This window comes from Anser anser (genome assembly GCF_964211835.1).
Source record: "Anser anser genome assembly, chromosome: 2".
NCBI classification, from domain to species: Eukaryota; Metazoa; Chordata; class Aves; order Anseriformes; family Anatidae; genus Anser; species Anser anser.
Window position 1 is genome coordinate 154,525,862 of NC_139721.1, and position 13,682 is coordinate 154,539,543.

Below are 13,682 nucleotides of genomic sequence, written 5' to 3' on the forward strand. Positions count from 1 at the left end.
GCCAGTAGTCCTCTTGGACCTGAAAAGTGAATAGCTACCTTCAAAATGAGGTGTAATAACTCCCAAATGGGAACGCTCACATTTTTAAGAAAATAAATCATAGTCTGGAAGATGGAGAAACCTTGCAAAATCATTGCCTGTTCTTCAGGGCTCTGGACCCCCAGACGTGGTCCTTCTTGCGAGTCCTGTGACCGTGCATTTCTCAGGTGAGGATCCATCCCTCCTTCCCTGCAGCTGCTGTGTTGAGGCTGTAGGAGCGCCTGGCAATAAGGAATAAATTCTTCACTCAGAGGGCGGTGAGGCCCTGTCCCAGGCTGCCCAGAGGAGCTGTGGCTGCCCCATCCCTGGCAGTGCCCAAGGCCAGGCTGGATGGGGCTGGGGGCAGCCTGGGCTGCTGGGAGGGGTCCCTGCCCACAGCAGGGGTGGCACTGGGTGGGCTTTAAGGTCCCAGCCAACCCAAACCATGAAAGCAAAAAGGGTTAAATGATGGATGTCTGTAATGTTAAAGGGTAACCCTGGGTGCCACAAGCTTCTGTAGTGGCTGCCATCCTCTTGTTTCCACAACGTGTTTCTAATAATAATTTGCCAGCTGCAATGACTTGGAGAGATGGCACAATTTGAAGACAAGTTTCTTTAGGCCAGCTGGAGTCTGAGAGGCCTCAGAGAAAGCAAAGGAAGCATGGCACATGGGCAGCAAGTGTGGTACAATGGGAAAAATTGTTTTTCACAGCCTACATGCCCTAGGCCCACAGTCTGAAACTGACCCTCAGCATCTCTCCTTTTTTTTTTTTTGGATGTGTGAGAAGTGAACCCAAAGAGGGAAGAGGGAAAAATCTGCCAGCTTCCTAGATTTATCCAGTCATCAAAGAGGAAAAAAAAATGTAAATGAACATTTTGTACTTCTCCGGGTTTAAAATTAATTTTTACCCCAGGTGAAATTCACCTCCCCTATCTGTAAAAGTCTGTAAATTTAATGTTTAAATGTGGGCGAGTCTCTGTAGGCTTCTTGCCCACGTAGTGGAAAAACATCTATTTTTAACAATAACTCACTTCTTTTGAATGGGAAATTAGGCAACAAGATGCTCACAAAAATACCACTCAATGATGGCTGTGGTCTTTACCTCCTGGTCCCATTTCTCAGCTGCCTACAGCAGCCCCTGGCTATAGCATCATCCCTTCATGCATAACGATGAATAAAATAGCACTCAATCCTGAGTGATCACCGTGGTTGCCAAAACTTTTTGCTAATCTCCAGAAAGAGTTCATGAGATGTTTTATCTCCTTCAGTCAGATATAACTCATGCAATAGAAAAATGCAACAAGCTAACAGAATCTTCCTGGGTGAAAATCAGTTTACCTTTGGCTTGCCTTTCCTTTTATCCTTGATCAGAGAGAAGCTTCAGTAATTAAGTTTTTGCTGAGACAATTTTTTGTCCTTCGTATGTTTGCACAAAGAGGCTTCCCAGTCAACAGAAAAACAAAACAAAACGAAACAAAATGAAGCGTGTGTTTGTGTGTATGTCTGTTTTGTAGGAAAATTATGCATCTCTGCTGACATTTTCCAGTGCATGTGGGCTGACTATTGTGCCCAAGAAGGACACACTTTCCTGGGGCCATGTGGGGCTCCAGCAGGCAGGAGCTGTGCTGGGTGCCCTGCCTTTGCCCGGCCCAGCAATGTCAGCGAGCATACAGCTGGATAAAGGGGCCTGGAAGCACAGCACTAATCCTGCTCTGAGGCATCCCAACGTTCAGAGCACTCAAAGGGGAAGTCGGAGGAGGTCAGTGGGTTTGATCTGGTTCGGAGGGGTACTGTGAGAGTTGTTGAGGGAAAGAAGGAAAGATGCTTGCTATTTACAAAAGGCCACACAAAGCCACGCATCCAAGTGCTAAACACAACGTTCATACCACTAATTTCCTGCAGTATCTGGGCACCTTGCAAAGCTGGTCCATAGCTGAGAGGCACATTACACTTTCCTTCCATCCTCTGCACTGAGGTTTGGGTCATCCAGGTTACTGGGGTATTTCATGACCATTCAGATAAAAAATAAATAAATCTAAGTATCTCCCAGAACCACATCTGGGAACAATAAAAGGGATATTGCTCCTTTTTTTCCCCTGCATGGCAGCTGATGGAAGGAAATGAAAACTAATCAGTCTCTCCCTGCCCTGGGCTGCCATCCTCCAGCAGATACGAGCGCACTCAGCCTTTGACCTCACGTCTCGCCGAACAGACGTGCCGAACAGACTCTTATCTCGGTGCAGAGAGGGCAGATGGTGCCCATGTCCCCCTTTCTGCCTGGGAGCCTGTGGTGCTGGGGCAGATTTGCTCCATCTGCTTGCGTTGCAGGCTGGGGACAGCGGTGCTGTAGTGGCTTCGTGCTGCTGGGAGGCTCTGCTCCAGCACGCTGCTCTCTCGCTCCCGCTGTGGTCAGTCTCCAACGCCTCCAACGCTTCATCCCTGTCGCTCCCTCACGGTCCCTCTCTGCCCCTGCTCCACGCGGGGTCCCTCCCACGGGATGCCGTCCTTCCCGAACTCATCCTTCAAGACCTGCTCCCACAGGGCTCCGTACCACGGGGTCCGTCCCCCAGGAGCAAACTGCTCCAGCGCGGGTCCCCCACGGGCGGCAGCTCCCCCCAGACCCCCTGCTCCTGCGGGGGCTCCTCTCCACGGGCTGCAGCTCCGGCCCGGGGCCTGCTCCTGCGGGGGCTCTCCGTGGGCCGCAGCCTCCTCCAGGCCACATCCACCTGCTCCACCGGGGGCTCCTCCACGGGCTGCAGCGTGGAGATCTGCTCCGTGTGGGACCCGTGGGCTGCAGGGGGACAGCCTGCTCCACCAGGGGCCTCTCCACAGGCCGCAGGGGAACTGCTGCTGCGTGCCTGGAGCACCTCCTGCCCTCCTGCTGCACTCACCTTGGGGGCTGCATGGCTGGGTCTCACTCCTTGCTCTCCCAGCTGCTGTTGTGCAGCAGGTTTTTCTTTTTCTCCCCTTTCCTAAATCTGCTCTCCCAGAGGCCCAACCAGCGTTGCTCATGGCTTGGCTCTGGCCAGCAGTGGGTCCCTTTGGAGCTGGCTGGAGCTGGCTCTGATTTGACATGGGGCAGCTGCTGGGCTCTGCTCACAGAGGCCACCCCCACAGCCCCCAATACCAAACCCTCGCCATGTAAACCCAAAACAGTTGCACAGAAGGGCACGAGCCCCTCTGTGAGGACGGGTGTCCTGAGAAGATCCAAGCACCACAGCAGTGCTGGATAGGAATGAGACATTTCACCCTTTTCCTGGAAAAAAGCGCGCTCACTACAGGTGGGTAACTGCTGTCTTGGAGACAGGTGGAAATAAAAGTGACAGCCACAACGTGCAGGAGCCTATCTGAGGAGCAGCAGTGGATCTGCTGTCAAACAGATTTTGTTCAAGAGTTATTTGCTGTGTTCTGCATTCAAATGCTGACTGCTGCTGGGATCTCTGAAGGAATTTAAAGGGTTTATGCTGCTTATAGTCTTATCTGGGCACCTTATATGCTTATTTTACTACAAAACAGCCCTAACTTTCATTTGGTTGGCAGCTATTAACATCACATAAAGTAGCTTTAGCCAGGGTATTGTGCTCTGAAATCCCTGTAAGGCTGAGGTCTGTGCTTCAAAACTGCGTGCTGCATTGGCATCTGCCTGCCTCCTTGTAAAAACCTTCAGAAAACCTTAATTATTTTATACTGAGGACTTGCAGTTCCTTTTTTTTTTTTTTTTTCATTCACATTCCAGGTATTGAGTAACCCCTGGTGCCAGCGCTGCCTCGCACTTCGCATCTGCTGCTCTCCCCCTGTCTGTTTAATATTCACCCTGGCACCGTGATGTGCGCCTGGAAGGTCCGAGACGCGCGGCGGGGGCATCCTGCCTTTACGCACCTGCAAACCTTGGCACCAGGCGAGCAGCTGAGGAGAGAGAAACATCACGGGCCTGCACCTCCCCGGCACCACGCGAGAGGCTCCATATGCTCTGGTGCTCCCTGGAAGATCCGCGTTTGCCTCTGCATCAGAATTGTTCTCCCCACCCTTGAAGGCAGGTCTGCGTTTTGGCTGAGAAACGTGGGGACCGTCAGCCTCGCGCACAGCTCTGCTTTTCCCCTGTGAAATCCGTGTGGTGGGAGCACAGGTAACCCATGCAGAGGGATAGAAGGCTGCTTTCATGTCTGCAAGGGGCGCACAAGGTGGTTACATTAATTTTCACCAGGGTGTATGTGCCACAGGCTTTTTGGGGTTGGAAATATCCCTGTTTGGTCCAGCCATGCCAGGCCAGAGTGATGTTACAGAGGCAGCACCTGGCCAACATGTGAAGGGCTTGATGATGTCCAGAGCTTCCCTTCCCTTCCCTTCCCTTCCCTTCCCTTCCCTTCCCTTCCCTTCCCTTCCCTTCCCTTCCCTTCCCTTCCCTTCCCTTCCCTTCCCTTCCCTTCCCTTCCCTTCCCTTCCCTTCCCTTCCCTTCCCTTCCCTTCCCTTCCCTTCCCTTCCCTTCCCTTCCCTTCCCTTCCCTTCCCTTCCCTTCCCTTCCCTTCCCTTCCCTTCCCTTCCCTTCCCTTCCCTTCCCTTCCCTTCCCTTCCCTTCCCTTCCCTTCCCTTCCCTTCCCTTCCCTTCCCTTCCCTTCCCTTCCCTTCCCTTCCCTCAAAACGGGAACAGCATGTTTATAATTATTTTGGAACACAGGAGGTTTAAAAACGTGCCACCTTCACATGGCTCCTGATGCTGTGCAGCCGTTACATCATCTGCAGCCCCTGTCCTCCTGTGACATCTTCTTGCCTCTTTCCCTGCACGCCGACCTCAGTGGGGACGCGGGCTGCCTCCTTTCCATGGGGGATCGGTGCCGGTGCCTGGCAGCAGCTGGCTGGTTCAGGCGCTGGGTCCCAGTGGCTCAGGCAAGCAGATGCCTCCGGTTTCGTGCACCCCAGCTGCCGGTTTGGCACCCCAATCCCAAAGAGCAGGGGAAGTCTGGCAAGTAGAGATGCTGTTTTTTAGAGAGTGCCGTCTTCCGTGCCAGCAGCCTGAGGTGCGACCACAATTCGGGGCCCAAGGAAGACGCGCTGACCTCAGGTTGCTGCTGGAATGATGAAAAATGCAGCATTGCAGGCCAGTGCTTGCACAAACCTGGGGATGTGGCCAGCAGCAGATAGCCTTGAATTACTCAGGGATTTCCACCTTCGGCAGCCAGCATCGTGGGAAGGGGATCGGACCGGGCAGGGTGGATGCTCCAGTAATGCAGCAAACGTTTCATCTCCAACAGAGTGCTGGGGCTGGGGATTTTTCTTCCTGCAAATTAGGGTTGTGGAGGGAAGGGGAATTTTTTTTTTTCTCCTTCCTTCTGCATTCCTGCACAGATGAGCAGCCCCACCGCAGCGGCAGCCTGGCCAGGTTTGCTTTCCCAGGGAGCGCTGCTGGATGCGGGGTTCAGGACCAGTTTGTCAGAAATGGCTCAGCAGAAGCCCACGGTGAGGGGATAGCTCTTATTTTCCACCTTCCCCATTTTTGTTGCAGTGATGGGACGGAGCCTGCTCCAGGGTGCAAAGCCCTGGGAGCTGCACCCAGCCCTGCACGGTGCCAGCCCCAGCGGGCGCTCAGCATTGCAGGAGGTATTGCTCCCACTGATGAAGATGCTGGTTAGGCTGAGGAACATCGGCTGTGCCCAGGGGGTCTGGAGAAAGGCCCCACCTGTCTTGCTTTTCAGGGTGATTAGGGGAAGTATTTGACTTGCCCAGCATGAGAAATTACACTGCGGAGAGAGCTGCGAGGCTCAGGCTGGCTGCTCAGCTGCGTGCGCGAAGGAGGAGAAACAGCGAAATGCAACGAAACCGAACTGCAGCCTCTCCTCCAGTGACCAGCTTAAAATCCATGCTTGGGCACAGCCCACGCACAGGCAATAAGCTCCTGTTTGTTGCCACCGTGCCGAATTGTGCCACGTGCTCAGCTCCTGCTGCACCCTGCCACAGCCCCGTCCGAAGGGACAGTGCCACCCCTTCCATTGCATTGTGCTAAAGTGCCCCTCACGGGCTTGCACCCTCATTTCCCCATGCGAGTGACTCCACTGGCTGCATTTACACCTTTTCCAGTCCGAGAATCATTAGCAAATATCGGGGAGTTTGAACCCCACATTGATTTCTCCTTCACTTTTTCATAGCAGCGTTGTGCTGTCGAGCCAGATTCGTTCCCGAGCAATGACTACCTTGTATCACCATTCGCAATGAACCGTGTGCTGCAATCAAAGGCAGACATCAATAAGATTTGTTTTAATCATATTTATTTCCTGTAATTTTTGATTCATTGAGTCCTTTATCAGCTGTTCCACGTTTTTGCCAAGGATCGGTTTCAAGCTGTAAATCAGTAACAGTATTAGCCTTATGAATACTCAGTTTCTCCTTTCTAAATACTGGCACAACTTCAGGTCTCGTCAAGCCTTCTGCAACTTATCTCAGGTGATACGGAAAATAACGGTGATGTAAAGAGCTCTTTGCCCACCTCTTTTAAAGCCAAGGGATATGCTGGCAGTTTGGTGACGTTCAGCCAGGGATGCAGATTTTGATAGAGGCATTTCACCCCACTGCTCCCCCATGGGGCACTAATGACACCGTCGCTGTGTTCCCCTTGTGTCTGCTGCCGTCCCAGTTTGTGGGTGCAGGGAGGGATCCAAGTGAACGAGGGTGCTGTGCCCATCGTGGGCAAAGCAACCGAAATCACTCCTTTACAGAAATCACTATGACACTTTGTCAGTTGTACCCCACCGCAGCGATCGCTGGAACTAATAGCCATTAATTACCTTTGTCAGATGAAATTTCCTTAATTGTCCACAACTTTACCTCCACGAAACCACCTCTTGCAGCTGCCACTGACAGCTTAAAGGCCACGTCAGTGCAAAATTTTAGGAAAAAGCTGGGTAAATTAAGGGAAGGTGAAGGCACGTGTGGCCCACCTCTGGCTGTCCTGGAGCTACCCATTTGACCTGCCTGCATCGAGAAGAAAGGTCAGCGGTATGGGGTGGAGGGGGAAGGCGTTCAGCCCACCTGTCATTTAATCCGAGGGCATGCTTTTGTGACCTTTTCCTCTCCCTAAAAAAATACAGGAAAGGGGGTAGCAGGCCGCCTTGAGAGCTGCTGCTCCTTGAACCTTGACCAAATGCATTCAGCGTTGCGAGGAGACATTCAGCAGGCAGCTCGCACCGCGGTTTCTCCAGCTTTCGTGCTGCCATACAGCTGTTCATCGAACTGTCAGAGCATTGAGAGGGAAATAAATTAATTGTAAGTGGAAGAAGGTTAGTTAAATCTTTTCTGGAAGTATTATATAGCCATGAAATTGCATAGGAAATTCAATAATAATGGGTAATAATGTTCTTCTGAGAAATTAAATAGGAGCCCAATTTATAATGCGGCTCAGCATTCAAACCAGAGTGTTCCACCTTCCCCGTACACGATAAACATTTACTAATTAAGCCTCACAAAGCCTCTGTGAGGTAGATCTCTTCACACCACTGACTCTGTTTTATAAACGGGAACAAGGAGGTACAAGACACATCCTTTGAAGCTGGGGCTGCATGTCTTCAAACATGATCTGGGTCTCTGGGAGCCCACTCGGCATATGTGTTCGAATAGGGAGAGCTTTGTAAAAAGCCTCAGAGCCAGGAGCAGAAGTCAAGGTTTCTTTATGCCCCTTCATATGCTCTGATCATAGCTGCACGTTTTGATGCAAATCTTCAGCACGGTCTCCAGAATACTGATATTTTTCCTGTGTGATCACATTACATTGCAGGAGTGGTATTTAGAAGAAAAGCCAATGGTCTTAAGCCTCAAGCAAGAGCTGTAGGAATCGGCCTGTAATGGAGCTGCTAATTATGTGCAGAATCAAAGGAACAAAACTTAAGAGCAGCTGGAAGCTGTTATTTGTGGAAGATCAGTACGGATTGTATGGGATGTGGGTTGTCAAATAGATGTGGATGTAATTTGTGCCAGGATATTGGACTATCCACGACTATAGACAAATTAGAAATATTTAGTGTCATTTTGTAATCCTCTCCTGTCTCCCTGTCACTGCTTAAGGCATAGCATGAATAAACACAGGTTGTAATGAGACGGAGCTTCATCCCAGACAGCAAGCCACAGCAACAGTAGGCGTCTTTCCCATTGGTTTCAGTTTGAGTTTTGTCTACTTGCACGAGATACTAAGTTAGCATACAGTTTATTCTACACCCTGTTCAAGGATCCTACATGACATAGAACTGCAGGAATCATCGAGAATCTGCAGTACTCATCCAACAGCAAATAGAAATGGGAAGGGACACAGCCCGGCCTGAAATGGGGTTGTGTAGACATGGCACTGTGTGTTAAACAGTGGGCTAAAGTCCAGTGTCACGATTAATCCATGCTTATGTGTTGAAATTGTTGCCATGGTGCCTAACAATTAAAAAGGGAAGATACCAATGGCATAGATGAAGAGTTGCCTGATCATTTAGCGTAATACATTGGGAGAAATTTTTACCCAACTCTAGCTCAAAAGTTATTTCTTCCATTTCAGACCTCAAGAAGATCTTGCATGCTTAAAAGCACGACAGTTTTTAAAAGTGCATGGGTTGTATTTCAGAGCCATGTAGTTCAGATGAAATAAATAGTCCATTTTCTGCTTTCAGGCCTAGCTGAAAACTATCACGTAGCTTCTACTACCGAGCTGAGCTGAGGGTCTGGCTGGAGAGGGAAGCTTTTTTTCCAACTCATTTTTGGCTGAATAACCCTTCACATGACAACAGCAGTCAAGTTCCCCAAAAGTACAACTTTGCATTGGTGATGAGCTGTCCAGAGAAAGCAGTGCAACCTTTATAACCCCACTAAAAGAAATTTGCTCAAGGGTTTGTCACAATGTTTGATATGTCAGAGATAATACTTAATGTAATGAAGAAATTAAATACTCTTTACTAGCTGTAGGGAGGTTTGCCCGTGGTTAGTGCAGATCAGAGACTCTGTTTTGGCGAAATTAGAAGGTTGCTCCCATCCCACCCATCTTCATGAATTAAGACTATGCTCTTACACAATAAAAGCATGTTGGATAATATTCTGATTTACTTGAAGTCCCTGAGAATTTGTCCATTGCCTTCAGTGAGGGTAGGATTTTACCTAATATTTCTAACAGACTTTTATAAAATAGTGTTGAAAAAGATCTCAGGGGCCTTCTTGTCTCTCCTCTTGCCTCGAGGCAGGATCAGCTACGTCTGTGTCACTCCTGATGGATGTTTGTCTAACTGGTCCTGAAAGAACTGCAAGGCTCGATAGCACCGTGAGCTCTGCTTCCATTTTCACCTGTCTCAAGATTACAAAAGAAAAAGGTCTTTTTTTACCAACTCTACCAGATTTTTGACTGGTTTAAAGGACCAGTGACAATTTTATCTTCTGATGTCTCATGATCTACTAAGGATAGGAACTAATCCTATCCGCCACCAGGGAGTTTTTCCATGATTTATAGACATGCTTCCCTTTTATCTCTTCTTCTTGAGGTATCTGACATGAAATCGTCTTTCTGATTCCCATCTTGTCTTTTCCTCCACCATTTCAGTTCCAATCTGATTTCAGAGGCTGCCCCCTAAGAGGTGATAGTTAAAACTAATGCTTTTATTTGTCTCAAGGCCTGTCAGTCTTCCCCCAGCACAGAATAAAGTGCATAATTCTAATTCTAGGAGTGAAATGTCAACAACTGCAATTATGTTGGCAACACGGAAAGGCAGGGAGGCCACAGAGCAATAGCCAACAGGCAGGACAGAAGCTTAAGGGGGGGAGGATGAGGAGGGATGGGCAAAAGAAGAATCGCTTAAGTGTGGTCCTCGTGGAGGAGCACATCTATGGATTGGTTTTGCATCTAGAATGAAACACTGCCCATCATTAACTGCCCCTTTTCTGCAGTCCAGTGCTCAAGGAAATTAAGTGGGGTCTTTGCTTTGACTTCAGGAAGACCTGAATCACACCCATAAGCAGCAAAATGCAGCTCCTCATTGACACAAAATCTGAAATACACTCCTTGCATCCCCTGCAACTACAGGAAACCTGCCCCACAGCCGCTCAAAATACATCTGTGATTTAGAATGGCAAACACAGACACAACGTTTAACATTTATAGGCCAGGAACACATGGTGTTTTGGAAAGTAAAGGTCTGAGACAGATGCTCACAAGTAGCAGTCAGAGAATGAGGGGTGGATTTCCCAGGCATTCTTTCTCATTCAAGTGTATACTGTGCATTAAGCCTTCACAATAAATATATTAAAAACAAAAACAAACAAACAAACAAAAACCCTCGCTACATGGAATCCGATAGCAAATAGCACAACCTGTTGTTGATAAAGCATGTGAGAAAGGGCTTTGTACTTGGGAGTCTGCTTTTAACCCTTACTGAGGACCTTTATTCCTCAAATACAGACACGTAACAATCTCTACCAGTGAAAGACAAGAAAAACGATCTGTTTGACTGCGCCATAAACATCGAGCTTCACACATAATCCCAAAACCTCCTGACATGAAGCGGTCCCAGCTATGCACATGGGACAAAGCTGATTAATGCTCCGAGAGACCAGGCAGGAGCTGAAACCAGAGTTTCAGATGTGACCTTTTGCCAGAAGGCTGCTGTGCACCGTTACTGCCACCACACAGTCCCAAAAACATCACTGCGAAGGCAAGGGAGCGGTGGGGCACTGCAGGAAGAATGCTTCGCTGCTGGCCAGAGAAACCCTCACATGCTGTTTCAAGAAAAATAGCAACTGCCTTAGAAGCTGGGATAGAGTCTGCGTAGGAACCGGGACGTATGACCTGTGGGGATGCGTCTTTAGCATCACCTCAGTATCTGTGGCTTTCAACTCCCTCGAGTTCGGTTGGTTTCATTGAGAGCTGAGAACAGCCCCCTGGGGCAGCAGGAAAACTTCCTCTTACTCAGTGCTGTCTAAAGAACAGGTTCCTGAAGGCATTGTTGTAGTTTTTGTTGAAAGCAGTGTAGATGAGCGGATTAAAAAAGGAATTTGAATAGCCTAGCCATAGAAAAATACTCTTCCAAATGGGCGGGATGTCACACGAGCAGAGCGGGTTGATGAGCTCTGTGATGAAGAAGGGGATCCAGCAGAGCACGAAGACCCCGATAAGGATGCCCACCATGAGGGCAGCTTTCCTTTCCTTCTGCTCTCTCCATGTGTCTCCGTCCGTCTGGAACGTAACAGTGGCATGCCGGACAGTGAAGACCATCTGTGGCTGCTGGGCGGCTTCTTTCACCTGCCAAACACAAACACAAGTTGAGCCATATGTGCCTCGGGCAGCCGATCCCACACAGCGGGTACGCAACCAGACTGTGCAAGCGACGGCCAGCGCTCCCGGGGCAACGCGGGCCATCTACGTCATGGTATGACCCTCTTTCGGGCAACGCAGACCCAAAACTAAAGCCCCAGGGGAAATAAGTGCAGCACCACACAAAGATTTCTTCCCCTTTTAGGATCAGATCAGTAAAACAGGCGCACACCCACATTCCACGCACACAAGTCCCCTTTCTTACTCTGAATGCATCGAGTTAAAGAGTCCTTAACAGGAGAGGCAAGACAATTAAAACAGATTTCCTTCTTCCCCCCAAGAAATCTTTCCGGGACGCAGTGACTGTGCTTGGGATGAACTGGCACAGCCCAGGCAGGATTTGCAAGGATGCTTTGTGTGTGTCTTCTGTGCGGGTAGATTCACAACCTCCCCAACCCCACAGCTGCTTGCCGGGTTTCCTTCCTCAGTTTCGAGGGGATCCCACTCATTCACACCCCTGCACACCTCGCCAAGGGGGGAACGGTGACCCCTTGCTCCCGCTCGCAAGCACCAATCCCTCATTTTGTGGGGGAACCTCTGTGAGTCGCCGTGCACCCATGTGTGGCCAAGGATCTCCGTCTGGCCCAAAGTTGCTTTGGCCATTCCTTGCGTGCTCCCAGCTGGGAATGTGGCAGTCAGAAGCCTGGGCTTGCAAGCTCTGAAGTCAACTTTCCCTTGAAAGCCTTCAGGCTTCACGGGGCTTTGGAGGGATGCTGTTTGCTTGCCCACCTGAGGTGTAAGTTTCGCCCAGGGGCTCGGCAGCTCAGCTGCTCCCAGAAGTTCCCAAAGCAAAAGGCAAGCACGGTGACCTACCTCCAGGGCTCCCGGTGTAACGGGGGTGATGGAGTTGTTCTTCCTAGACCCGATGCGAAACTTGGCTGCCTTGTAGATTTTCCAGTACACAAAAAGCACCACGCACAGGGGCAGGTAGAAGGCGCCAAACGTGGAGAAGATGGTGTAGGAAGGCTCCTGGCTGACCTGGCACTCCTCGCTGTCCTCCGAGTAAGTCTCTCCCCAGCCGAAGAGCAGCGGGGCCAAGGAGATGAAGGCGGAGAGCACCCAGGTGAGGGCAATCATGATGTTGGAGATGCGGCGCCGGGTGCGCAGCGTGTACTCCAGGTGGCGAGTGATGGACCAGTAGCGGTCCAGGGCGATGGCCGTGACGTTCCAGATGCTGGCGGTGCAGCACAGGACGTCGAAGGAGATCCACACCTGACACAAGGAGCGGCCCAGCCGCCACCGCCGCCCGGACAACTCGTGCACCAGGCTCAGGGGCATGACGAGGGCCGCCACCATCACGTCAGAGATGGCCATGGAGGCCACCAGGTTGTGGGGCACCCGGTGAAACGTGCGCACGCGGAGGATGGTGGCCAGCACCAACCCGTTCCAGAGGAAAGTGGCCACCACCAGCATGGCCAGGAGGGTGAGGACCAACACGCTGAAGACGGAGAGCTGCGTCCTGCCGCAATCCGCACCGGCGGGCGACCCGCTCCGGTTGCCAGCATCGTGCATCGCGGCGGCGGCGAAGAAACAACTGACGTTGAGCGTCCTCTCCATACCGTCCCCCGGTCCCGGCGCTGGGAGCCGCGGTACTACCGCGGGCGCGGATCCCCGGGGGCCACCCACTCCGCGGGGCTCCCCACCGGAGCCTTCATCCCCGGGGAGGAAGAACCTCGCGGCGGCAACCAAGCACCGGCGGCAGCCCCCGGCCCTCTCCGTCCCCGGCGGCGGCGGGAGGCGGCTCCGCGGGCGCGGGGAGCTGCGCGGCTCCCCCCGGCGCTCCGGCGGGGCGGCGCGGAGCGGAGCGGGGCGGCGCTGGAGGCAGCCAAGGGGCGGAGGCGGCGGAGCCCGTGCGGAGGAGCTGCTGCCCCTACCGAGGGGCCGGGGCAGGTGAGTCCCCCCCTCACCTCCTCGCGCGGGTGCGGAGCGTTTTGGTGCTTAGTCATTTTGGGGGAGCGGTTGTGGTTTTTTGTTTTTTGTTTTTTTTTATTTATTTATTTATATCCCGCTCGGAACAGGAGGAGAGGAGAGGGGAGATGTGCCGTGCCCGGCTTTGTCCCCGCTGGGGATGCCGGGGGTGGCGTTGGCCCCCCGTAGGATGGAAGAAGGGCACAAAGTTAGCATCCGTGCAGAATTGGACCTGGGGGGCTTCTCGGGTGGCGTGAGGATGTGGCGGCTCGCCTGGGCTTGCAGCGAGCAAGCCGGCCGGCGACCCTGCTTTATTTGGGGTGGGGGGGGACGTGGCGGGGGATTATTTCTTGGAGAACTTCTGCTCTGACATTTCCCAACTTGTGAGCAATTGGCAGGCCTTTCATTAGCAACAATCTCTCTTTTCGATATTG

General features: G+C 51.5%; 1 protein-coding gene across 1 annotated transcript; it reads right to left on the reverse strand.

Moving 5' to 3' along the window:
• Positions 1–6,195: 6,195 nt before the first annotated feature.
• HTR5A (5-hydroxytryptamine receptor 5A) lies at positions 6,196–13,090 on the reverse strand. Its single transcript, XM_083825711.1, has 2 exons — positions 12,154–13,090; positions 6,196–11,268 (listed from the first exon to the last, which is right to left on the reverse strand). The coding sequence occupies exons 1-2, from the start codon at positions 12,895–12,897 to the stop codon at positions 10,936–10,938; spliced, it is 1,077 nt and encodes a 358-aa protein (XP_083681837.1). The 5' UTR covers positions 12,898–13,090; the 3' UTR covers positions 6,196–10,935.
• Between the last annotated feature and the right edge of the window lie 592 nt (positions 13,091–13,682).